Consider the following 27,058-nt stretch of genomic DNA (forward strand, 5'->3'; position numbering starts at 1 on the left):
GATAAAGAACTGGCTGGACGGTCACACTCAGAGTTGCGGTCAATGGCTTGATGTCCAAGTGGAGAGCAGTGACGAGTGGCGTTCCTCAGGGGTCGGTACTGGGGCCTGTACTGTTCAACATCTTATCAGCGACATGGACAGTAGGATCGAGTGCACCCTCAGCAAGTTTGCCGATGATAACAAGCTGTTTGGCAAGGTAGACACACTGGAGGGGAGGGATGCCATCCAGAGGGACCTGGACAGGCTGGAGAAGTGGGCCCAAGCCAACCTCATGCAGTTCAACAAGGCCAAGTGCAAGGTCTTACGTCTTGGTCGGGGCAATCCCAAGCACAAATCCAGGCTGGGAGAGAATGGATGGAGAGCAGCCTGAGGAGAAGGACCTGGGTGTGCTGGATGAGAAGCTCAACATGAGCCAGCAGGTGCGCTCACAGCCCAGTGAGCCCCCGGCACCCCGGGCTGCATCCCCAGCAGCGTGGCCAGCAGGGCGAGGGGGGGATTGTGCCCCTCTGCTGCGCTCTGCTCTGGGGAGACCCCCCGCAGTGCTGCCTCCAGCTCGGGGGCCTCAGCACAGGAGAGACATGGAGCTGGTGGAGCGGGGCCAGAGGAGGCCCCGGAGCTGCTGGGAGGGCTGGAGCCCCTCTGCTGGGAGGACAGGCTGGGAGAGGTGGGGGGGTTCAGCCTGGAGAAGAGAAGGCTCTGGGGAGACCACAGAGCCCTTTCCAGTGCCTAAAGGGGCTCCAGGAGAGCTGGGGAGGGACTCTTGATCAGGGAGTGTAGCCATAGGACAGGGGGGAAACAGTTTTAAACTGAAAGAGGGGAGATTTAGATTAGATATTAGGAAGAAATTCTTGACTGTGAGGGTGGTGAGCCCCTGGCGCAGGTTGCCCAGAGAAGCTGTGGCTGCCCCATCCCTGGAGGTGTTCAAGGCCAGGTTGGACGGGGCTCTGAGCAACCTGGGCTGGTGGGAGGTGTCCCTGCTCACGGCAGGGGGGTTGGAACTAGATGATTTTTAACCAACCCAAAACATTCTGTGAATCCATGATTCTGTGATACTAGGGCATGTAGTGATAGGATGAGGGGGAATGGTTTTAAAATGGAAGAGGGCAGGTTCAGACTGAACATAAGAAATTTTTCACTTAGAAGGTGGTGAGGCACTGGAACAGGTTGCCCAGAGAGGTTGTTGAGGCCCCATCCCTGGAGGTATTCAAGGCCAGGCTGGACGTGGCCTTGGGCAACCTGGTCTAGTGGGAGGTGTCCCTGCCTATGGCAGGGGGGTTGGAACTTGATTATCTTCAAGGTCCTTTCCAACATTAACCATTCTATGTTTCCATGATTCTACATTCAGAAGGGCCAGAAAATCACTTGGCTGTCCAACTTTCCCAGTCTGTAACCACTTAAACAAAATTCAGTCCTGGGGTGAACAGAGTTTTTTATGGGAAGTCTTAAGTGAGTATGATTTGCTCGTGCCTGCAGTCTTCAAAGTAAAAAGAAATTCCAGTTTGTGATGGAACCTAAGAATATAAGTAAGACCACGCTTAGTACTGCACACACCACTCTCAGACTTGGTGCTCACAAGCCGAAGCCGCAAGCCTTGTTTGTTCTCATTAGCTCTGGAGTTCGTGAGAAAAAAACAGGTTCATTTAACTCTTCCTTTATGGAAATAAGTTTTGAGCTGTCTGGGAGCAGCTTTGAGACAGAGATGTACTGCATGAATCCCCATCGCTTTTCAGAGTTGATTCTCAGTAGCGAAGAACTTTTTGGGAGCGTGCAGAGACCTTAATTGCCCTGAGTCACACCAGGCAAGTTTGTATCTTTAACTGCTAAAAAATGGTAAGTGGCACCAGCCAATTGGGGGGAAGAGTTTCTTTTCACTTCGTCTCGTCTCTATTCAGCGGGTTATTCCAGGGCAAAGTGAGCTAGTGTAAAATGAGAACATGGTAGAAATTTTACTGTTGGTTGTGTTAGAAAAACAAGGAGCAGCAGAGAAAGCAATGAAGTAGGATGAAGGGATTTTTAAGGGCCTATTCTATTATTAATAGCATAGGATATTCAGGCCACAATTAAGAGTTACTGAGGTGCTTTAGTGAAGAAGGTACAATGGGTTTAATTCACCTGTTTTTTTATTCCTTTTCTATTGGCCACAATCTGGTGTGATGCAGTTAGGGCATGCTTGCAAGGAAGAGTTTGGGAAATCAAGGATTGAGGAGATAGTGAGAGATGAAATGATAAGTGTGAGTATTGCTGCAGTTTTGCAAAGTAAAATGCCAGCTCTGTAGTTGAACCACAAAATATAGGTGAGTAGTTTTTTTTGACATGCATTAATGTTGGTCACTGTGGATGGGATCTGGGTGTCTATCTACATCTGAACTAGTCAGAGGAGGAAAGGGAGCACTGCTGGAGTAAAGTTCATTACATGGATTTTCCCTAAGAGTCAGGAAAATTTGGTTACCTAGACACAGATATACTGCATTTCTGTGGTCAGTCTGAACGTCTAGATCCCAGTATACCCAGTCAGTATAGTGGACAAGACTCTTACGGTTTAACCTCCAGCAGACGTCTAATTGGTGTACCGTGTATTGCCTGTCTTGTCCTGGGCATTGCAAATGCATCAGCTGAACCCCACTATAAATGCAATATATTATTTGCAGTAACAAAGATTACCCTTTAGCTCATGTGGTGCATTGTTACGCTTTGGAACAGCTGCCGTGCCTGATGCTGCATTGCTTTTTTGCTGTTGCTTTGATTTTTTATTATTTTGCATAAATATTTCTTACTACATTACATAAATACACCAAGAAAGCTGTACGGGTATTTTGCTCCTTTTCGAGGACTCAATTTAGTCCTTTAAAGCAAAAGCTTGAAAAAAGCTTTTCAAAAAGGTTTTAATATACTGTAGGTGTTGTCATAACACTGGGAGTCTGTGTTGCATCAAGTACTGACATAACTATTCCCATTGACTTCAAAGGTCATGCAGAAGTAACCTCGCCGTGGCGCTGCTGCAGTTTACAGACCCCGACCCAGAGTGACGGGGTGATGGTGGGGCTTCAGGAGACGTCTAAGTGCTGCGCTGGTGCTGAACAGCATGGCCCTACTCCTGCTCCCAGTTTTCAGGCAGTAGAAGACATTTCACGTCTTTTTTTTCTCTGCTGCGTTAATATTTCTGCCACCTTTTGAGCTTAACCACCTCATTGAAGGGTCTGACAAGTGCCAGAGCCAGCCCAAGAAGAGGGAGCTTAGAGTGGTAGCTGGGATGAGAGGATTAGAGGGAAAGGACTGACCCTTTCAGCATCAGGAGCCATTAAATCTCCTGCCCGCCTCATTATCTACTTTTGCAGTACTCACACTCTGTGTGTTCTTCATATGTGTAGGAATGTGTATGTGCATCAATAAATAATTTCTTTTTTTCTAAATTTCTGCATATATTTCTTGACAAGACGGGTATAAAAACAGTAAAAAAAGAAGCATAGGGGAAAAAATGCATAAAGTAAAATTCTTTTCGTCTTCAGCAGTGAAATGAAAACATCGCAAAGTTCTGAAGATTGTATACATACGGTCTAATATTAACTTTTCATTTACAGCATAGATTTGTGTTTATACCTGCTATTAAGTGTGCGTTAGTATACCAAAATACCAGCAGAAATGCACAAGGCCTGAGTTGATATTTCTTTATTCTAGGAAGCGTGGCTGCTATTTGATTGGAATGAAGGTGGCAGCTCAAGCTCAAAGTGTTGACTGCATGCTGAGAATGTATTTCCATGCACCGTAAAGTGAATATCTGCTTAGCTATAGAGCTGAAGTGTTAGCAAACTGACAGCGCTTCCTTGTACCTCCCTTGCTGCGTGGAGCTAGCTGATTAGGAGATATCTGATGCCAAGGCTTCAAACATAAATGTTTGAAACCGGTTTTATTATTTACAACTGCTGTTGCCCTTTATGAATGATTAAATTACACCCCGTCCTTTAAAATGTCCTTCAGAATCCTCTGTTGGTTGGAGAACGCCCATCCAGCAACAGACTTCCTTTCATTTGCCATGAGAATCTCATCTGCGCGTCTCTGCTGCAGCTCTTTCTCTTCATTTTCGCCGATAGGGAGTTTACAAATATCTTTGCTGCCATAAGGCCCCAGGAAGTACGTCTGGGAAAGCCCGGTGATTATTCACACGGCTGAGATTTCCACCCCACTCCGTGATAGATGCACCACAGGTGCCCCTCCTGGATAACTGAATCTGGGTTCAATCTGATATGCATCTTCCTATGAGAAAATGTGAAATAACAGTGTGGAATGAACCGTGGTATTCCATCATCTTTCCAAGCCCCACTCACATTTACTCAGTCTTCACTCACAGTTTGATCAAGAAAATAAAATTATTTTTGTTCTCTTTTTTAGATGTATTTTTTTGCCATCTTGTGTTCTTCTTTTATGACAGATAATTTTTAGCCCCAATACTTTGAACTGTCCTCAAAATAAAAGTGCTAGATAACATTTTGCTTACCTGTTAACTTTCCTTGAAAGATGAATAGCCAGTATTTTTGCCAAAGTCAGGGAATTTCAGATGATAACTAGAAACAGAAGAAAGTGTGGAATAGTCCCATTCCCATTTCTTGGAGATGCAGTGTTAGCCCCAGCACCTCGGGCTGTGTGTATAATATTGCAGAACAAACCAGAAGGCGTTCAGTTAGAAATAATCCTTCTACTAAGAAAGAAGAAATATGTAAGAAATAATCCTAAGAGGCAGAGAGGACAAACCAAGGGTCTGTGTTCAGTGACCTTCACAGGGGAACGTTTCTATCGGAGCCCAGCTCTGCTTGGCGCAAATACATGCCCCAAATTCATTTACCCGAGTCAACAACATGGGACCAAAGGTGCGTGTTCTGCCACCAGAACGGTGTGTATTGCTTCTGTCCCATCAATCCAAAGAGGGAAAATGGTTGGAAAAATAAGCAGGAAGAAAAGAAACGTGGAAGTTTTCAGGTACTGAGTGAGGACAAAGCCTGGTGGGTTTGAGCAGCTGTGATTTAATCATAGGATTTGCAGTTGCTCCACACTGATGTGCGAGAGTTGAGCCTTCCATCGGTGTAAATGGGTGAGCGCTGTTTAGGGGAGCTCGAACTGATGCTTCCAACCCCAAATACAGCGATTTCTTTGAGGTTTCAGCTGTCCTGCCATCCAGAGCCCTCCCAAACTCCGAGGTGTTTCCTTTCCTAAAGAAGTATTTGAATTCTCTTTTGTTTTCCAGAATCAGTGGATAATTGTCCTAGTAATTGCTACGGGAATGGAGACTGCGTGTCTGGGACTTGCCATTGCTTCCTTGGCTTTCTGGGCCCTGACTGTGGCAGAGGTAGGAATTTATACTTGATTCGCTCTTCCCCTCTCCCCTTCAGTTAATGTTTTTCTTGCGGAAATTATTTTCATGCCTGTGCCTTTTCAAAGTACACCTCTGCCAGCATGGGGATGCTGCCGTAGGATGGAAACGATTCGGATCTGTGGGTTTGTTTTCTCCTAGTCATGATCGCTGTGACCTTAGCAACAACACAGCCCCTCAGCTGCGCACGGACAGGCAAAATGTCACGCTGGGAATTCTCTATCTGGCAGCGACAGTAGAAAACATGACTTAAAAATGTGGCGTTATTGTTTGTTTAGCAGAGTGCTCTGTCGTTGTGTGGTGCAACCCTATAATGATGCCGTCTTCTAAGATTATAAAAAGATTATAAAGAAATGAAGTCGCTTTTGCTGCAGGCTTTGCGCTCAGCTATAAGGCATCACTGACGGCCTGGCTGCGGGGAGCAGGGCAGGGTTAGAGGAAGGCTTGGACTGGAGAAATGGCAGGAAGAATCATAGAATCATAGAATCAGGTTGGAAAGGACCTTGAAAATCATCAAGTTCCAACCCCCCTGCCATGGGCAGGGACACCTCCCACTAGAATAGGTTGCCCAAGGCCACATCCAGCCTGGCCTTGAACACCTCCAGGGATGGGGCCTCAACAGCCTTTCTGGGCAACCTGTTTCAGTGCCTCACCACCCTCACAGTGAAAAACTTCTTCCTAATGTTCAATCTGAACCTGCCCTCTTCCAGTTTAAAGCCATTCCCCCTCATCCTATCGCTACATACCCCAATAAAAAGTCCTTCCCCAGCTCTCCTGTAGGCCCCCTTTAGGTACTGGAAGGCCGCAAGAAGATTTCCCCGGAGCCTTCTCTTCTCCAGGCTGAACAGCCCCAACTCTTTCAGCCCCTCCTCATAGGAGAGGTGCTCCAGCCCTTGGATCATCCTCGTGGCTCTCCTCTGGACACGCTCCAGCAGGTCCATGTCCTTCTGTTGGGGACTCCAGAGCTGGATGCAGTACTCCAGGTGGGGTCTCACGAGAGTGGAGTGTTGAATTGGAGTATTAAGAACTGGATATTCTGTCCAAAAACTGAAAACATTGGGATGCCTGGGAAGGAAACTTACCCCCGCAAACAGTATAATATATTTTTATGCTCAGGTGAAAAGTATTTTTAATAAATGGTTTTGGAAGGGGTTTCATTTGACCTGAAATTTTTAGGTTATTTAAACATTTAAAAAACAAACTGCAGTACTTTTAGTAAAAACACATTTCAGACTGAGAAATCAAAACGCTGCATGTGGGAAATGCCAGAATGCCGTGCATCAGCCTTTTCAAGGCCTTTTTTTTTTTTGGCTCGACCACTCCAACAAACTAAATGCAGATTTCTAAATCTGGGGAGGGAGATAGCGTAACAAGTTAGTGCCCACACAAGGAGCTTTGCTGAGGCAACAGGTCAGGCCTTCACCCTTCCCATCGCTTCTTTGGAAAGCGGGCTGGCTCCTTCCCAGGAGGGAGAGCTAAACTCTTTCCAACCCTGTGTCCTCTCCCCCTCCAGCCGAGCTTGGGTCACATCGCTGTAGCCCAGCCAAGAGATAAGGGCGGCCGCACACCCTGCTGCTGGGGAGCTCTCTGCTGCAGCGGTGTGGTGTGGTCCAGGCTAAAAGCCCAGAGGGGTTTCAGAGTTCACAGACCGGTAAGATGGATGTGGCAGTCCGCATCCCTCAGAGCTGTTATGTCAAACTTCTTGCTGACTCAGGTTACACTTGGTTTGCATTTCCTTACACTTGGTTTGCATTTCCAAGCTCCTTTTCAAATCTGTAGAGCTGGAGACAAAAGGAGTTTTCTTTCCATCTCCCACAGTTTATTCCTACTCACACCTCCTAACTTTAGGTAGGGGCAGAAGTTCAGGCTTTGTTCCCCCCAAAGCTCCCAGTAGAGTCAGCAGAGAAGGAGCAGCTCCTTCCCTGTGAGTTGGAATATTTAAACTTTTGTTCTGAATCCACTTGCAGAGGAGCTTGCCTCCCTTCGTGGGTTGTATTTCTCAGGCACTTCAGTTGAGCCACATGAGTATCTCCCAGAGTGCTTACTCCTGCTGATACGAACACCACCTATTCGAATCAAATCTTTTGGTTCAGAACTATCTGGGTTTAGATCACAGATTACTGTCTGCCTTTAGGAGGATGAATCAATACCTCAAAATGCTATTTGTGTATGCATTTCCCCCCGGTGGGCTTGTTAAATGGGTCATCTTGCCATGAGCGAGAGATACAAGGGCCCCCACGTTGGCTTCCTGTTGGTTTTCAGGGGAATCGAAGATGCTGCTTTTCACCTTCAAATCCCTCAGAGGGCAGCAACGGTGGCATGTGGAAGGCTGCTACAGTATCCATCTGCAGCCGCGTATCGGTCCCCATTCTGAGCAGTAATCCTTAAATCAGGAGGTCTCTGCCCCGTTGAAGATTTCTAGGTCACAGATTTCCTGGCTGCACCTTTGTTTCAGTTCAGCCTTGTCATTCACCATACAAACAAGCGGGAAACTGTGGAAGAGAAAGCCCTTCTGTTTTTAATAATGGTTAATTTGTAATGTATTATTAACCAATTCTTTTAAACCAAGTAAATGAGAACTGATCACCAGAGGTGTACTCCCGGGCCTTTTGAAGGCCTCCTTGAACATGGGAGATGGTGTTTTAAAGTCCTAAAGTAAACAAAAAAGCAAATGATCTTACTCTCTGATGTTAAACTTTACAAGAAAAGCGATGTGCATTTGGGTTGTTGCTACCATAACCACACTAAAGGATTACTATAATTTCAGCATCTTAGATATTGTTTATTGCAATCTGAATGATCAAACAATAATTATATATGATTATATATGGAAAAGAGTTGCACAAGCAGCAGTGGGAAAAAAAAAATCCAGAAACCTCTTTTGTCTTTATTCATTGTGGTATGTTACAAAGGAGTTCTTGTTCTTGCCATTGCCTTGACATTTGCAGCAGCACTTTCCAGATTACGCTGAAGGTGTTCTCCACAGAGGGCTCTGTCGAGTACTGGTCTTATTGCAGATGGCCAGTAATTTATCTGATCTTGTACTGAGTGATCAGCTGTCTTGTCAGAAAACATGTAAGTCTTTCTCAGCAAATTCTCACTGGTTAAATGCAATTATTCTTTCTTCTTGTTGAAAAGAGGTGCAAGCTATCCTCTTCCAGTGCCTTCAAAGAACAGGCTCCATTACTGAGCATTTGAAATTTGAGACAGGGGGGCGGAAAATTCCATCAGCCTCTCTGAAAAGTGAAATTACAGAGTGAGTTTGCGGTGAACCATGTACACAACACAGTGTATCTTAAACAATTTATGTCTCCTATTGTATAGGTAGATACCTCCTTGCAAATGATGCTCTTGAAACTCACCACTGCAATGTGCTTCCTTTCAAGTGAACAGAGGGCTCCATAGTAATAACGGTTGCCACATTCCTTTCTGTTCTAAACCTCTTTTATCTTGGTCAGGCAAATACAGTTCACTGCATATCAAACTGGCTTAACAGTCCGAGCTGGCAATGCTTTGTATTATGTTGAGGTTGGTATAGTTCTGTAACCCTCAAACGGACTTGACTATAACGACACACGGAAACAACCCGGCATGGGTATTACGCGATTGCTGTCTGAAAAGGTGGCAAGAGGGGAGGAATGTTGCCCTTAACCATGTTAATACCTCTTCCCGAATAGACTCAGAGTCGGGAAAGAAGCAAAAGAGGTACCTCGTATTCATCACACACGTAATGCGGTTGGATTAAGCAGCAGACTGGAATATTCCTTTCACATTTCTCCTGCATTAAAATGGTCATAAATTGCCTTTCTGAGGGGCAGATGAGAACCCCCGCTGCTCTCACCTCGGCATGATGTGCAACAGTGAACAAGAGAAGTGGAATATATGCCCTTGCAGCACAGTTTCAGCAAAATGAAATTGAAGAGAACAGGGCTTAAGCAAGAAGAAATGTCAAGGGATAGTGAAGAAGGGAAGGCTATTGTTTCTGAGGGACAGAAATCAGCAGCTTCCTTGGAAAAATCACAACAGAGGACAAAAGGAGCATAAGGTGGCAGGTGTGGAGAATAGAAAAGGGAGAAGGCATCATCAGAGAGGAGCTGAAGGAAGCTTAGAGAGCAGTGAAAGCTTTGGTCATGGAGGCTGTGGCCTGGTCCTTGATGCACTCTCCTTCCTTGGGGACCCTGCTCTGTATCCTTCAGTTCATCCCATCCCACTCTGCCTGACATTTTCCAAATTCAGCTCAGAAAATGCTTAACCCTAGGATCCGTCATGCCACAGCTTGAGCTTGTTGTCTTCCTCTTCTCCCCTTTATCACAGGGAAGAAATCCTGTAGCTGGTTGGCCTTGAGAATCAACCAGCTTTGCCGGAAACAAAGCCAGTTAAAAAATCTTTTATAAACTGATACATAGGTCAGAGTTTAGATTTGGAGAGCTTTTATTACAGGGAGCTTGGAAAGACTAGAGGCCAGTTTTGCATTGTGTCTGATGAAGAATGGAGTCCAGCAGAGATGATAACCAAAAAAGGGGGCAGAAGATTCAGTTGATGGCATGACATGAGCTAAATCGGGGAAATAGTCTCAACATGGCATTCTGGACTCTGAGCAAAGCAACTGAAACCCGTAAAGTTGAGAATTACAACAGAAAAACGGGGGAGTGATTTGTGTCCAGTGAAGGTCCACAGCAGAGGCAGTGTCAAGGACAGTATAAGGTCTGGCAGTGGGTCAGGGAGAGTGATAAGCAGTCTAAGGTCAGTGGTGCTGCTGAAAAAAGACACTACTACACTGAAAAGTCAGAATACAGGAAAATTCTGATTTAGTTAGTAACAAAAAGCATCAGAGACACAAAGCAAGGAGATACCCTAACTCAAGAGCACTGTTTGTTTGTTTGTTTGTTTTAAGTGTTCATAGAATACAGCTAACAGCTGGGTGTCATCCCCGTAAAAGAACTGGGTTTGGCAAAGAACAGAACAACACATCCCACTGAAGACTGTGCATGAAGGCTGTAAATCCCATGCTGGACTCTTGTGCTCTTTTTTTGAACTGAGAGCCGTGGATGGTTGTGTTTTAACATGATTTCTCTTCTCTTTCCCCAGCGTCCTGCCCAGTGCTGTGCAGTGGAAACGGGCAGTACATGAAAGGGAGGTGCTTGTGCCATAGCGGCTGGAAAGGAGCGGAATGTGATGTCCCGACGAACCAGTGCATCGATGTCTCCTGCAGTAACCACGGCACGTGCATCATGGGGACCTGTATCTGCAACCCAGGATACAAAGGCGAGAGCTGTGAAGAAGGTATTTGCAAGATGCGTTCAATTAGCCTTTTGCTTTGATTGCCGTTGTATAATTGCGTGGATGGAGGCGATTCGGAATAGGACTGGCACTTAAACAGGACAGTAATAGGCACCTTAGAGATACAATAGATGGATGCAACATAAAAATGATATGTTGCAACAACTTGTCGTTAGCTATCATATTTGTTCAATAATTGGATGAAAAGCCATCAAATGCTTCAGATAGACAAATGTAGTTGAAAGACAAGAACATCTAATCATACGTTCAAATGTTCTTATTAAAGCATCGTTTCCATTTACACGTCTAAACGTATAATTACTTTTATAGCGCTTTTTTCTCTGCTGTGCTATGCCAAGCGATTTCAGTTGCTTACGTGCACAAAATGGTGGTGTGTGAGAGAAGGTCCCTGATTCTTGTCAGCTTTAAAAGCTTAGGAATGCTCAGGACTTGAATTAAACTCCGCTTCAAAATCAGATATTATTTTAATGGCTCTTCCGTAGCTTTTTTCTCACATTAGCCCCCAAAGATTTTTCATTTACATTTAGATTTGTGGCTCAGAAATACAGTGCCTTTTAGCACTTATCTTTAATCTTTTTGTGTAGGAAGTCACCTGCCACCATAAACCTTTATCTTGCTGAGTCTGTGACTGCTTCTTATTGCTAAAAGTGAACAGTTTTGTAAGTGTACAAATCATTCGGACAGTTACAAAAATACATCCAAAAGTGTCTAAGCTACAGAATAATGTTCAGCCCTTTTGAAAATTATCCTCAAAATTCTATGCAGATGACCTGAAAAATAATTATGCTTAAATTATGCTTCTACAAATATATATATATAAGGTCTCTGCACAACCTGATAGTTTAAGACATCCATTTGATAGATGTATAAGAATCACGATGGCTTGAATTAATTTATAGTTGTCTTCACATATGTGGGATAAAGATTTCTCTGAAATGGCTTTATTTTACGGACAATGAAAATAGGCTGAATTCAAATGGCATCTAATCTTGCAATTCTTTTGATGCGTTAAATGTATTGGAGTGGGACGTCTCTGATATAACATGGCTTCAGTGTCGGTAAATGTTAGAGATGAAGACAGTATCAGTGCTGTAACAATAAGCCATCTCTCGAGGAAGCTTCATTTTGGCTTAAGAAAGCACAATTCAATGAAGCCGTGGGGCATTCAAAACCCAAAGATGGTGACTGCTGAAATATCTTTAAAGCATCTCCGTAGACCTCGATCCTATCTTTACTGGATAAACAGAAATGAAAAGATCCTGATTTTGCCTCCAGCCAGACGTGTTTAATGTGTATAAATCACAGTAAGATTCGCCTTTTTTCTAACAGGAACCTTATTTTCCCTGGTCACGTTTAAAGCAGAAAAGCCAGACACGACTCAGTTATTTTATGTTATCGCTGTAGCGGGGGACAGTGTCAGTCCCACTAGGTAAAAACTTGAAAAAGAATGAAGAACAAAGAGAACATGATTTTTCTTATGAACTGTTTAGTATTTTTCCAAGCGTGCATTTGTTTTTCATATTCAAGGCATAATTTGTATTGTGTTGTGAGGGGGGGAAGTCACTCAGAAATATGCCATGTGGGAAATCTTCAGGACATATATATATATATTTAGATCTAGTAAAAAAGTTGATTTATACTATTTTTTAAATTGCTTTTACTTTTTAATTTCTCTTCTAAGAAGGACCATCTGGTATTGATTACTTTTTATTATTTCTCAGTTCTCGCAGCTTCACTGTTTAGTCCATGTTTAAAATGGGGTTTTGTTCCAGGGTTTCTTCTGTCTTTTCCCCCCATAGAAGTTCAGCAATGTTTATAAAACATCAGCCAACAATCTTACATGAGTTTTTCTTTTCTCCTTCCTTAGTTTATCGGCCCGTATTTTACAAGGCACAGGCTAAGCCAGCGAGACATTAAAGGGAGGGGAGCAATTTTAAGCGGTGAAAAATGAGAAGTTACTCTTCGGGTCCCAAATAAGCCTAATAACTTGTGTGACCAATGAAGCATGAAGCATATTGGGGAAAAGTGTAGAAGAGGCACTAGCCTTGCTTGCTGCATGATTTATCTCCCTGGCAAAGGTTCTGCACAAGGCTGAACTATAAATGGGGCATTTTCCAACCAGGAATTAGACCACTTGGGACAGTTTCCAAGCGTACTAGATTTTTCTTTTTGTGACTATAGTAGATTTTGTCAGGTCTGCCCTCCTGCCCCGCTCCCCATCTCCGCTTCTCCGGGAGCTGAGCAGCTAAATTTCTCAAGCAGAACTCCCTGAAAATATACCATTGTACTCCAAATCCACTAAGCAATTGATTAAGAAGAAAGCAGAAGCCCGTAATCCTGTCCCAGGGCCCTTCCGATGGCGCAGAAAGCCTAAAGAGATACAGCTAGCGAGGCCGAGATTAAAGTAGCCATTGTGTGTGACATTTTCTGAAAGGGCTCATTTCAACATGAAAAATGGCCTTGGGATTATGATAAATGGGGGGTTCTGACATGCACATTCCCCTCCTATAATCGTCTGTGTTCGAGCTGAGATAGCAGATTGTCTGCCTCCTGTGATGGAGCCCCCCGTAAAACTCACCTTTTTCCCAATTGACCTTCAGAGGGGATGATTAATTGCCTGGAGGTAGCCTCTTGTCAGTTAGCCTGTGATCTTTGTTCTCTCTGTTCGAACCATCTGCTGAGAAGGTGCGAGGCTGCTAGTCCGTTTCTTAGTCCTTTTCGTACTTATTACCGCTGAGAAAGAGCAGGGCCGGGGCTCCGAGGGTCTCATGCTAAAATTGGCACCCTAGCTCCCAGCTCGCTAACAGTGAAGGAGATTTATAGACTCATCCTTTCCAACCTCTTACAATTTTCGAGGATTGTTCCAGCTATGAGCAGAGCTCCAGGAATCAAACAAAACAGAAAAATGCTCTCCCATGCCTTGGGATAGTAATTGCTGAGCCATTACTTGTCAGACTTGAGACGGTTTTGAGAATCCAGGGAATTATCAGAGCAGCTGTTGTGTTTCCTTTTAAGGTTTCTGGATCTTAAACAGGTCATTGGGATTCTTATTAGCTTTTACTGGGGGGGGGGGGGGAGAAATGAGCTGCAAACCTGCTGTGCGTGCGGTGGCCGTGTTCTGCTTTAGAGCCAGGAGCTGGACGGCTTTCCTCGTGCCGCTTAGCCAGCCTGACACCTGTCACCGCTCCCCAGGGCACTGCCACCCACCGTTTCAAGAGACGGGAAGAATTTCTCTAGGCTGTCCTATATGCTTTTATATAGAAATAGATGATCAACTCCTCCTCCTTTTTGGGAGGGTGTCTGGTGTGGTTTTTTTTTTTTCGGTTGTTGGGTGAAATTCCCCCATGGGCAGAGGAGCTGACAGTTGCCTACAAAACACGTAACTCAGGAATCCGGCAGCAGCACTGTCGGTCTTTTGGTGCACATTGCTATACCGTACACCTAACTGAACGGTCTCTGATCTTGTTAGGAAGGTACCTCTTCGGGGGAAAAAAACCCCAAACATTTAAAAAAGAGTATTAATTGATCAAAAAATAAAACCAGAAGAACACAAATATCCAAAAATATCTGAGTTTGTTTCAATCCTTACTCCAGAAATTTATGTAACCTGAAATTTATGTAAGTGTCTGTGAAACCTGTGTGGATTTTAGCACATTCTTCAATTTAAGCATGCATTTTGCTGAATAAGGACGTCAGCTTCTGCTGAAGCTTTATGTAAAATGCTCTCTCAGAAAACTAGAGCTCAGCTTTGAATTCATTAGTAATAGTAATTTAGGTTATTCTAATGGAATAAATGGAGGCGCAGTATGTGTGCAATAGAATATTATTCTTATTCTAATCTTAATTGATATTAGCTTGTTCTTACTAGAGAGATGATTCATTAGTGTAGGCCTGGATAAAAGGATGGATTTCATCATTAAATTTTTCTCTGTTTTTTCATGTAAGTGTTTTAGGTCTCACTGCCCTTTCGGGACACTAACTGCTTGCATGAAGCCTCTGTTTTGCGCAGAACGGGGCTTTGGGTCCTGCTTGGAGCCTTGAGATACTGTATAAATAAGTTTGTGTAGATGACACGATGTCTGACGGCTTTTGTTTTCTGAAATTCCCGTTTGCTTTCCCTGTCTGCTTCCTCTTCCTTCTCGCACGTAGTGGACTGCATGGATCCTACCTGCTCGGGACGAGGCGTGTGCGTGCGAGGAGAATGCCACTGTTCGGTCGGCTGGGGAGGAACAAACTGCGAGACCCCAAGAGCCACTTGTCTGGACCAATGCTCTGGTCACGGGACCTTCCTCCCAGACACTGGACTCTGCAGCTGCGATCCCAACTGGACCGGGCATGATTGCTCAATCGGTAATGTCAGCAGTGACTTACTGCTGTTTTTTATTTTATTTAAACTTTTTAAAATATTCAGACTTAGATCTGCACAAAGAGCACTACAAATGTGTTCCAGTAAAGCACGTGTAGGTCATGACTGGAAGCAGAAATGCCATAGCTCAACTACATAAATAATTCTGCTTCCATTGCTGAGCGTAGAGTAGTATAATAAATAACCCCATTAAAACCACCTAGGCTTGCTACTGGTCATTATATTGCTATGAATGTAATTGATGGTCTACATATAACTGCTTGTTCTGGTGTTAGTTCTTGATGAATCCCAGTAGCCACCAAAGGGTCTGTTTTGATTTTTAGGAGATGAGTAACTATTCTTTAGGTGGCTGTAAAGACAAGGAAGAGGTGGCAATCCTTCAGGTCTCATTTCCCTTCAGAGTTTAAGCGCTGTGATTTCCTAGGCTCAGCTAGAGGAGGAGAAGCGTCACATGGGCTTCATGTTAAAAGACTGTAAGCATTGTCCTCAATCAAGTAAAAAATGTTTACTGAGTAGAGTACCAAGAAGACAGATTTTTATGGGCAGTTATATTCAGAGTTTTGGAACCTTGGTGACTTTCCTTCATTCCTCAGCTCAGTGGGCATCTTGCAAAAAATCTGCATCAGGTACCTGAAAGGAAGGCTAAAGAAAAACTATTCAGGAGCCTTTTCTTCCAAATTCAGTTAGCTTTTACATGCCACACTGAGAAATGCTATAGTACATTAAATAGGCAGAACCTATGGAACATTAGTCTTTTGGCTTTTGTGCTGTACATTGTGCTCACAAACAAGAGACCACAGCAATAACAGCGTCTTTACCTTACACAGCTGGGGTGGAACTAGGCCAAATATCCAGGGCAGCTCCATGTAGGCAATGAAATGAAATGAATTTTCAGCAAAGTGACACAAAAAAACCCAAAAAAACTATTAGGAGAGTGGATATAGGAGAAAATTCACATAAACATTTTGATTGAGGAATTACTCTTATGTTTAAAGAAAACCAGGTTAACTGCCTGCAGTAGTTCAAGAGAGTAACTTCCAAGGATGGGGATGGGGCAAACTGAATAAACTGGTACAAAAGATATGAAAAGAAAACCGTTTCAGCAATCATGGTTGAGGTTAGATGTTAGGAAGCTTGTCATAAAGTCAAATTGCCTGGGCTGAAGAATAAGCAAAAGAGGAGGCCTGCTTGCCTGGGGCTAAAACTAGGTTGATCGGAACTTTAGGGGATGTAGGGAGGGAAGCTATGCTGCATTGATAGGGGGATAAATTTTATGTCAAGCTTTTCCTTTCCCCATGTTAACATCTTCAATTCCACACTCTATGAGTTCATTTATAAGACCGCCGTAAGGGGAAAGGTAGCAGTGTATTTCTAGTGATTTTGTAGCATGGTTCATAATTGAGTCATTATTCTGAGTTTACATGGAGGTTTGAGGATTGCAGGGGTGGATTTGGAAAAATGTTCATTTCTACACGCAAACAGAATTCACTTTCCCTTTGTTAACCTGCAGGGTCATGTACGGATGATTTATAAGCTTTCCTTATACTGCTTTTATAAATCCATCTAGTGCAAACTTTCTTTGGCAGTGTGAGGTTATTTGAGACAAACTTGAGCATCATTCCAAGACCTTTTTCCTCACCGAGCTGCTTGTAACATTCAGGTTATTGTGCCTCACAGCTAAAATCACAGCTAAGGTGATTTGTAAACTTCCATTTCTAACCAGGACCTTTCCACTGAATTGATGACTTGATTTGAAAGACAGATTTACTCACAGGATGCGATACTCTTCTTGCATGATTAAAATAGAGTGAGCAAGCACGTTAGTACGCATAACAACGTGCTGCCCAACCCAGTGGGGTTTAGATTGTGTAGAAGGGACTAATGGGGCCAGATTTTTATTGTCCTATAAAACAGGAACAAACAGAACAGAAGAATTATTAAGTGAAAGAATTAAGCGCTTGCCTAAATCAACCTCAGGTCAGCAAAGCAGTTAGTCCCAGTGAAATCGATAGGACTACGTGTGCTCACGCCAAGGACAGCCCCCTTCATAAACCACGTTGAGAAGCAGACCCTGAGAACAGCCTAATCATCTGAAAAAACAAAAACAAAATCAAAAACAAAAACAAAAACAAAATAAAAAATGTGGAGGTCCAGTGGGTTTTCCAGCCTTTAACACCTTGAAGTCAGGACTAATACCGGTCTGAAATTCGGTGTGCTGTATTCATTGAGAAGGTATCAGTCAGTATGGAAGCAACTAGGTGAAAGTCTGGGGATTGTCATATGTTGAAAATAAGGCTAGACTATATTTGAACCTTAGACTCAGTCTTTGGGCTAAGTAGGTGGATTTCACCTGCATTTAGCGGGAAGCTTAGAGGAACACAGATTGCTGGATAAACCCCTTAGTTTTTCACAAGATAATAACGTTACAGTGATTTCTGTTTCCTGTTTATTTTATTTTTTTCATTCCACTTAGCCTGTGTCTTCACAGACAAGCTGTGCAATTCAATTGCTTGTGAATACTCCTCTGCACTGCATTGTAGGAAGAAGAAGTGATGGGGGGGGGGGGGGGATTGGTTTGTGTGTGTGCCCACTGCCAGTGTATCAGGAGATAGGGCAGCCGCCATCCTACCTCAGATTTTTCACTCTGGAAAATTGTCTTCTTAAACGTGCATCAGCCTTTCATACAAGGTATAGCTTCTTAGGAGCTCCTTTCCCTCGTTATGCGCTTCTTTTTTGGTAGATTCCCAAATACAGAAAAAAAGTCTTTTAGTGAAAGTTGCAGAGGTAAGTCCAGAGATAACCTGTACTGAGCAGCAAAAGGGGCATTTTGATTTCTCTATGGGAGAATGAAATCCCATCCCTTTTGCATCTTAGTACTGTTGCACAAGCAAATGCAAAAAGGTCCTTTGTAACACAGTTCAGCTAAAAAGTCCAAGTCAATGCTTAGTACAAGAATGATAATTAAAGAAACACTCATCCTAACCCCTTTTCTCCAGGGTTTGCCATCACAGATCCTCTGTATCCCAGGCTTTTGGTGTGCTATCTCCCTTCACCTCCTAATGAGCCCTAGCAAAGGACTTCATTCTCCAAGCATGGCAACTAATGAAGCCATTACAGGGCAGCTCTCTTAACCTCTTACTGTCCGTGTACAACGAGAAGAAGGAAATAGCCTGTGCTGCAACATAAACCAGAACTTAATATATGATAGAGTCTCACTCTTGACCTGTTTGAACTGGACCAAGTATTTCTGGCTAATTAAGAGGCAACAAAACACATACCCTATGACATATTGGCTGAGTGCAGTGAAATGAATAGGTGAGTCAGGTTATCCGCATTTGGGGAAAGCACCATTTCCCAGAGGGATCTCACTGATGCATCAATACAATCCCAGGCCCATAAAAACAGTACTATGCTTGGATCCAAAATCATTCTTAAAGGAATTTGGAGAAGAGGAGACTGAGGGGTGATCTTATTAGCGTTTATAAATATATAAAGGGGGAATGTCATGAGGATGGAGCCAGGCTCTTCTCAGTAGCAACCAATGATAGGACAAGGGGTAATGGATTCAAGCTGGAACACAAGAGGTTCCACTTAAATTTGAGAAGAAACTTCTTCTCAGTGAGGGTGACAGAGCACTGGAACAGGCTACCCAGGGAGGTTGTGGAGTCTCCTTCTCTGGAGACATTCAAAACTCGCCTGGACGTCTTCCTGTGCAACCTCATCTAGGTGTTCCCGCTCCAACAGGGGGATTGGACTAGATGATCTTTTGAGGTCCCTTCCAATCCCTAGCATACTGTGATACTGTGAATTAAATTACTTGGTGGTGTCCTTCACTCTCCTCAAATTTAAATCGGTGATTTTTCACGCTGTTCTCTGTTTGGTAGTTGAGGTCTTGACATGCATAGTATTCACTACAATTATCGGAAAGTTGGTTATACAAAGCAGCAATAGAAATTATGTCCTCTGTGTAATAAGTGTACTGACTTCTTCTGGGCCATTGACAGTGGTTGTCCATTGACCTGCCTACAGATAAGGATTCACAGAATCACAGAATCACAGAATTTTCAGAGTTGGAAGGAACCTCTAAAGATCATCTAGTCCAACTCCCCTGCCAAAGCAGGATTGCCCGGAGCACATTACTCAGGACTGCATCCAGGCGGGTCTTGAAAATCTCCAGAGAAGGGGACTCCACAACCTCCCTGGGCAGCCTGTGCCAGTGCTCTGTCACCCTCACCATAAAGAAGTGTTTCCGTGTATTTGAATGGAACTTCCTATGTCCTAACTTGTGCCCATTGCCCCTCGTCCTGTCACTGGGAACCATTGAAAAGAGCCTGGCTCCTTCCTCCTTCAACCCACCCTTTAGATACTTGTACGCCATAATAAGGTCTCCCCTCAGCCTTCTCTTCTCCAGGCTAAAGAGTCCCAGCTCTCTCAGCCTTTCCTCATAAGGCAGATGCTCCAAGCCCTTAATCATCTTAGTTGCTCCTTCTCCGTCATTCATTTGTAATGACTCGCTTTATGCACAGTTGACATCTAGTGCAGTACTTCACACCCTTGGAAGTACACTGGAGAAGAGCAGTAACAGGAATAGTACTTTGTGTATGGTGGTCCTAAATTGGCAGAGAGAGAGAGAGAGAGAGATAGAGATAGAGATAGAGATAGAGATAGAGATAGAGATAGAGATAGAGATAGAGATAGAGATAGAGATAGAGATAGAGATAGAGGTAGAGAGAGAGAGAGAGAGAGATAGAGATAGAAAATCATGGGCTGTACATTCAATTATGAGAGTTGGGAACAGGAAGCTGCAACTCAGTAAAGAAATTACAAGTTATGATGTTTTTACTTCACATTTGGAAAAGGCGAAGAGAGCACGTCTGGCCAGAGACCAAGGCTGAGCTTGCATGACCGTATCTCATGAAATCGAGTAGTATGATCCTGTTCATAGCATCTCTCATCTCTCATCACTTCTGCTGCTAACAGTGTTTGCTAAGGATATGTCATTTAACTTTATGACTGCCCTTTTACCCCTCTGTGACAGGGAGGGAATACTGCTTCCCAGTGACTTGTTGCCAAACTTTGTTACTAAGATCTATGATCACAGACATTTAGGCATTTACGATTTACCTTAAGCAAATGCAGATTATCTAACTTTACTAGCGTGTTGCGCAGAACCTCTTCTCAGCTTCTGAGGCATCCTACTTTCTAGAGCTTTCTATTGGAAAGCTACCTTAAGTTCCTAAATTTCTGCTGTGGCACATACAGCAGGTGTCTCCTCAGACTGAGAAAGCATTGGACGTGCTCTCTCGCTTCTTGGGAGAGTATTCCACCTACCAGGTCAATACAGATGCTACAAGCAGTTACCTCAAAGAAAAGAATGAACTGGCTGGGCCAACCCAAAGGGGTGCTAAAGTTGAGGACAGAGCTTTCATGCCCTGAACCTTAATGTCAATTGGGCATCCTTCACAGAGCGCCTGTCATTTGGGACAGGAACAGAGTTTCAGACCATCTGTCTCCTCAGGATTTCCAGCACTGCAGCACTCATCCTCGCCCTCCTCCTGGCCATGCTTACTCTGCTAGAAATGTTATTAATGTCTTTAGTGGACGATAAAAAAAAAAAAGGGGGGGGTTGGATTCATGCCCAGTTCCATGCCACCCCCTCCTGCTTTTAGGCTTCCCATGGCATTACCAATTTAGTGGGATAGTTGTCCTAGAGAAGAGAAACCTCCGCAGAGCGCTGTTCAGATTTTAGTTAAGTGGAAATCCTTGAAAGAGAGCTTGATTGATTCCTCGTCAATGCAGCTGCCTTCTTATTTGTTTGTTTCATGTTACTTTAGAGCAGTCTGGGTTTCAACTTTTGAGAGGTGCTCAGTTCTGCCAAATAACTGTAGAAGGCTCAGCAGGCACCGTGATCATAGATTCCTCGGGAGAGAGGCAATTACGGAGCTGCGGCATTTCACATAAAAAATAGGAACCCCCCTCTCAGCCTGTGTGATCAGTTAAAAACAGCTTAGGAGGGGCTTCAGACTGCCATGTGGTGTTCACAAGACTTGCAGATATGCCTAGATAAATTTGTCCTCCAAGACATTGGGGAAATGGTGTGGGTATCCATAGGGCTAGCAGAAGACCAGGTAGTTACCCACCAGTTGTAAAACACTCCTCTGTGGCTTTACTGCATTTGGTAGACTGAGAAGCTGGATCTAAAATAAATCTAGCATGGCGTGTGTATCCACATCTCTGATCGCAAGGAAGCTGTATTCTTACAAATTATTGCACAGTGCATTGAAGTCAATGGAAAAACTCCTGTTTACTTTGGAGGAGTATGGGTCAATCCAAGTACATTCACAACCAATGATTAGATTTAACATTCTGTATCAGTTAATGGTAATGACTGAATTTTTTAGTACCAATTTAGTTGTATAAATTAACAATGGAGAAAGCCTTTCAGATAGCACCCAACAGAGTTCCCCACCACAAAGTTGTACAGTTCATTGAGACAGGCATATTTTCTGTATTTCAATTAGTAGATAAGGAGACGAAGAAGAATGAACTTTTAAAGAGGAAAGCTGGAGCAAATACACCTTTACCTTCCAATGTCTTTTTTCATCAGGAATTGTGCAGGAGATTATTGGACACACACACACACATACAGACACGCAGAAACACAGTTCTCATATATCTTCCCAGACAACATTGTACCCCGTTGGTCAAACAGCACCAGGGTTAATGCAACACGTGGATTAAAATTGATTTCCTTGGGCTTAGTGTTGTCAACCTTACAAAACAAAATCTCACGTTAAATTCATGTCATGCTCAAGGCCACTAAGATAGAAATCCATCGTTGGAAAATGTTCTTATAATTCCTCCTTTAAATCATCATTTTCTTCATTAAGGGGTCAAAATGTCTCTGTGAAAGATGGATATTACATCAGCTGTCACATGATACATGCTTGTACCTTACTACAGACTGGGGTCCCCTTTAATGCCTAAGAAATCACTGATTTGTCTTTTTCTTAGCTTTAAAACACTTGGGGAAGAACAAGAGAACTAAACCTTAGGGTACGACACCTGAAATTGATAAACATCCATATGTTTTAGATCTTCATGACTTAAGAAAAAGTTATCAGGCGTAGCTATGTAGTCAAATGCCACTGTGAATGATCTTCCTTCAGCTCTTAACTTCTTTGTCTCACTACCCTTGCAATGTAGTGAGAAACATTAGTCTGGGGCAGCTGAAATTATGGGAGCACAGGGTCTTCAAAGTTAGGCTTCAGAAGATACCATCAAAATCTGTTCTGGCTCAATACTAAACTTGGAAACCCGCTCCTGAAGGCCTTAACTTGGTCCTTTAACAGTCGTCGAAGGCCAGGAAATGTTTTGTACCAGCAGGGATTTCATCCTCAGCCTTGCAGAACCATAACAAGCTGATTTGTGAACTTGTGATCTTCCCCATTTTATTTGCGCGGAGAGTAGTAAGTTTTCTCTCTGAGGGAATGAAGTATGTGCAGCCCAGCGCTGTTACACGAGGCTATCACAGGCTCTCCCTGGCAGATATCTGCTTTGTGAATTGCGAAGGAATAAGTGTATCCAGAGAATCAACAGTGTTAACAAGAACTATCACTGTACAAAGCATAAAGTTTTTCATGTAGTTGGGATTGCGAGTACAGATTTTAGCCTACCCATTGCCAAGATGAACTTATCCTTTAAAGTCTTCTGAGCTTTTTATTAAAAATGCAATAAAAGTCTAAACCCAGCCAAAATATTTGAACTAAAAGTATTCAGGAAGGCTTTCATTTGAATACCCTTTTACTGCCATTTCCTTTGTTTATTGAAAATTTGTATAAGGAGACCCTGGTGCAGTGGAAAAAAAAGGTAGTAATTGAGATGGGCTGTAGTTATTTTTGTGGGGAGTTCAGTTCTTCAAAAGTCCAAATATCTTTGTGACCAGCAGATGAAAAATCCCAATAAGATAGAAAATACAACTTATGTTTCAAATATGAATTCCTACTTACAATCTGATAGTTGAGAAGTTGTCTTAGCACATTTCCCCGGTCAACCAGAGATCCATCAAACTTCTGTCAGCTTCGGGATGTGTTTAGGATCTCATTTTTAGCCATTTCTGTTTGCAGCAGTCCTTGCAGTCTTGGTCAGATACAATGACCGAGGGAGAGATTGAAGGACCTGAAAACTTGCGTTCTAGCTGTCATTTCAAACTTGGCCAAAACCAGGGGAAATGGTGATATCATCACTCTGGCTCTGACCATTAGATCACAAAACGTTTGGTCTGATTAGGTCATGTCTCAGGCTGAGAACAATGTATGTCCAGTGGTGTAACAAGCAATCCCTGATCTTCTCTGACCTTAGGCACACTACCATGAGTAAAGCTTCTTTATCTCCTATCAGCTGTTCCAGCATCAGTGCCAGTTTATGGACCCCCTCAAAGGGCAATGGGTAGACCATTCCATTCCCTATTTGTTTTCTAGAACAATTAGGGCTAATTCCCAGCGTGCCAATTTTAGTTCAACATTCTTCCCTACCTCCAAATGTGACCTCAGCAGTCACACCATGAGCTCAAAAGTTCTTTATGTTTGGATCAATTATGCTTTGTGTTGCGGACTTCTCTGACTGAAAACAGCAGTGATGTACCAGACTCTGTGGGGTTCATGTTAACTTGGCTAAAGTGAAGAATAGATGTTTCCCAGCACCACAACAAGCTGTTAAATTCCATGGTTAAAACAGGCGTGTATTAAAATAGCATGTTTTCAGGATGGCTGAGCAATTAGCGTGTTTGCTTGTATCGCTGAAAACTTGTAAGTCTCAGATGACCATATTTTGGCTTATTCTGTGACTTTGCTTTTGAAAGGAGGAGCCTTAGAGTCCTTACAGTTTCTGGACTTACATCATGCCAACATGGGGGCTGGTCATAATTGAGCTCCATAGAATATCTGTCATGAAGTTGCTGCTTTTTTAAACAATATTAAGTCACTTTGCCACAGTAAGTGTAATCCGGCTGTCACTGAGAACAAAACTACTGTCCTGCAAGAGTGATGTGAACTGGTTCTACAAGTTCTTTTGGAGATAAAACCAGTTGATCAAGCCAGTTGAGAATCTGAAACATTATAGTCACTGCACAGAATAGGTCACGCTCAGAAAACTTGGAATCAGTGTATATTTCTGTGGGCTTAGAATTGCCCTATGGCAGTGGTGCAGCCTTTGAACTGAAGATGCATGACGTTCAGTAAGCTTGGCCAATCAGTTTGAAACCAACTCAAAGAAGACTGTGTAGACATCCTCTTAGTTTTAAGTCTAGACCTCAGCTTCTGACTATTCCCTCTTTTAACCAGACTACTGCTGGAATATCAGCAGGGTGGATACTTGTGTGTAGTCACTCTGCCTGTGACCTACCTTGAGTAGGCTGGGTCGAGGTTGTCCTCACATAGCTCACTCATTTGGCTCAGCAAGGGTGGCCGTAGGTTCCATGTCATGCCTTCTCCACTCGCATTCAGTCAATTCCACGCTGTCGTTGGTGGATAGCTCCTGCGACGGTGGCCTTACGCTCCAACCCAACTGGAGCTCATCATGATCAGAGTTTCTGCAAAGGTTTATCGGATGCTTTCAGCTTCATCAAGTCATGTTTCATTCCAATTTAGAATGGCTGAGATTAAATCATAGGGAAAATAATCTAGGAGTCAGTAAAACAGAATAACATTAAAAATGAGTGAGCAAAAATAATGTAAGACCAGTGAGTGTCATACGGTGGATCGGTGTCTATTGAAAGCCAAAAATCCATGATTTAATAACCTGTCTGAAGTGGATGCACTGGATTTAGTATAGCCTTTCTGCCCCCTTCCAAGTTGGAAGGTGTTCATACACTTAAACACTATCATCACAATTTGCACTAACGAGCACCTTTCTAATGATCTTGACAGATGAAAGTTTGAGAGGGCTCTGGAAAGAGCTTTGCTTCTTTTCTGTTAAGGTGATCCTTCCAGACCGGTGTTGAGGCATACGGAGAGCACAGCAGACACGAAGCTTTTGGAGCAGCTGCTGCTGCACCTCATTTGTGTGGCTAAACAGACATCTAAATTCTGAGTGCGTCAGCCCAACACCTTTCATACATGTTCTGTGTCTCCTTTTGAAAAAGATTAATAACAAGAAAATGTCTAATTCCCTTGGTGAAATGTAGTCTGAAGAAAAAGGGAACCGTCTTAGGACTGTCTGTATAGTAGCGCCGAGCTCTGCATGAGGGGATCCCAAGCAAATCTAGCTTGTGATTACTTCAGCACACGCATTTGTAAATGCTCTGTTGAATTTATTTTAGACAAAACCAAACTGTACAGAATTGGAAAAGGAATTAGTTCTTTTTAATGACTGTAAGCATGAGCAAAAGGCTTTTCTAATGTCAAATTATCTCCTCCTTATGGACACAGAGAGGAAATTAAAATTAGTCCAGAGAAGAATCCTTGTTACAAACTTCATTTAGTACATTAGGAATTGTTTCTTCTCTGGGAAGCTTTAACTCACATCCCAGAAAGCATAGAGATCCAATTAAGCATCAAAGAAAAAAACATAATCCTGCACTTTGAGATATTTATTTTTATTCCACAAGTCTCAGCTCCAAGACTGAAGTCCATCAATACCTGGCATTTCGTGTCCTGCTATTCAACAGCAAGAGACAGTTTAAAATAAAGTTCAGAATAATAAATAAAGGGAAGATTGACACGAGTACAAAAGTAAATCACAGCTATAGAGGAGACGCTTTAGACACAGTGTGGTGGTCAGTCCCTAGCATTTAAGGCGAGGATGAAAATAGGGTATAAATATTGTAGAAACTAGAGGCTGATAAAAGGCAGCAGACCAGTTTAATGGAATTTCATCTCACAGAGTTATAGCTTTTCAGACAGGAGCTGGAAAACCTTTATGCAAATATGAAGCATATGAAACGGCACTTAGGAGTGAGATTTTTTTTTTTAGCAGACATCCCAGCTGTACCACTGGACATTGTGCAGCGGCACAGATTGGGTAAGAGCTGTGATCCATTAGCGTGGGGATCGCTAATGACTGCTCCTGTTCTTACTATTGCTAGCAAGAACCCCAAGATTCCCGTTGAGCTGGGTGCTGTGGGTGTACAGCGTGAGAGGCTCAGCCTTAGAGGACAGACACACAGCAGTTGAAGTGGATTACTATGCCAAACCCATTCATTACTCATTCTAGAGATGGAAGGAGGGTTCCAGAGCAGTTATGAGACAGATTTCCCGGATCTGCTCAGCACCAGGTGAGCAGCTACTCTGTGGAATCTTCATCTCCAAGTTAGGCAGCTCGGAGCCGCCTGAATTCCTGATTTGAATCTCCAGAGAGAGATGAGGCGCAGAAGAGGATTTGCAGAAGCCTTTCAGTTTAACACAAAGCTACTTATGCAAGCAAAGGACCAAATACCGGGAGGAAGATGGGGGAAAGGGCTGAAGTGGGGTTAATCTTTTGTGTCTAGCTGAGGGCCAGAGATGGGTCCTTTCTTTTATTAGGGATTTCCACCAGCCATCTCCTAGAGATAGACAGCTAAGCCAGCTCAACCGCTCAGCGTAAAAACTCTTTTCTCCTCTTCTGTCATGCACATGTTTTATACCTCCTTTGTGCATACCCAGCCTTTCTGCAAATGTGGAGCTGTCCCTTCTGCACATGTGTTGAAGACCTGTACTCAGTCCTTCTTCTGCAGAGCCTGGCAAGACTCAGCATTTAGGCCAAGCCAGGTACCCCGGTTAGGGTCACGCTACGATGCAGGATACGCGTTCCCCAGCGCAGGCACTCCAGGGTGCTCCTCAGGGCGTCAGGTTCAGGAGGAGAAAACTCGGGTGTCCTGACTCACATTTGAAAACCATGGCTGAAGGTCAGTGTTTTTCCTGATGAGGTATGATAGGAACACGGATGGATTAATTTTCAGTCTCTGGAGGGCATCCTTTAATCTTGATTTCCTCATCCATGGAAGGAAAAGAAATAACTGTTACCTTTCAGATCTATTCAGTTTGCTGAGCTGC

General features: G+C 43.4%; 1 protein-coding gene across 3 annotated transcripts in view; it reads left to right on the top strand.

The window, feature by feature from the left end:
• The window catches only part of TENM4 (teneurin transmembrane protein 4), a gene marked incomplete at both ends in the record, with an annotated part of 373,229 nt that overhangs the window by 200,449 nt on the left and 145,722 nt on the right, over nucleotides 1-27,058 (top strand). For all 3 annotated transcript variants that reach the window (XM_082491556.1, XM_082491557.1, XM_082491558.1), the window contains 3 exons: nucleotides 5,237-5,338; nucleotides 10,451-10,645; nucleotides 14,813-15,013. In XM_082491556.1, the coding sequence (XP_082347682.1) occupies nucleotides 5,237-5,338; nucleotides 10,451-10,645; nucleotides 14,813-15,013 (498 nt within the window). The remainder of the gene's footprint in view (nucleotides 1-5,236; nucleotides 5,339-10,450; nucleotides 10,646-14,812; nucleotides 15,014-27,058) is intronic.

Source organism: Vanellus vanellus (assembly GCF_965231255.1).
Source record: "Vanellus vanellus genome assembly, chromosome: 1".
Taxonomy (NCBI): Eukaryota; Metazoa; Chordata; class Aves; order Charadriiformes; family Charadriidae; genus Vanellus; species Vanellus vanellus.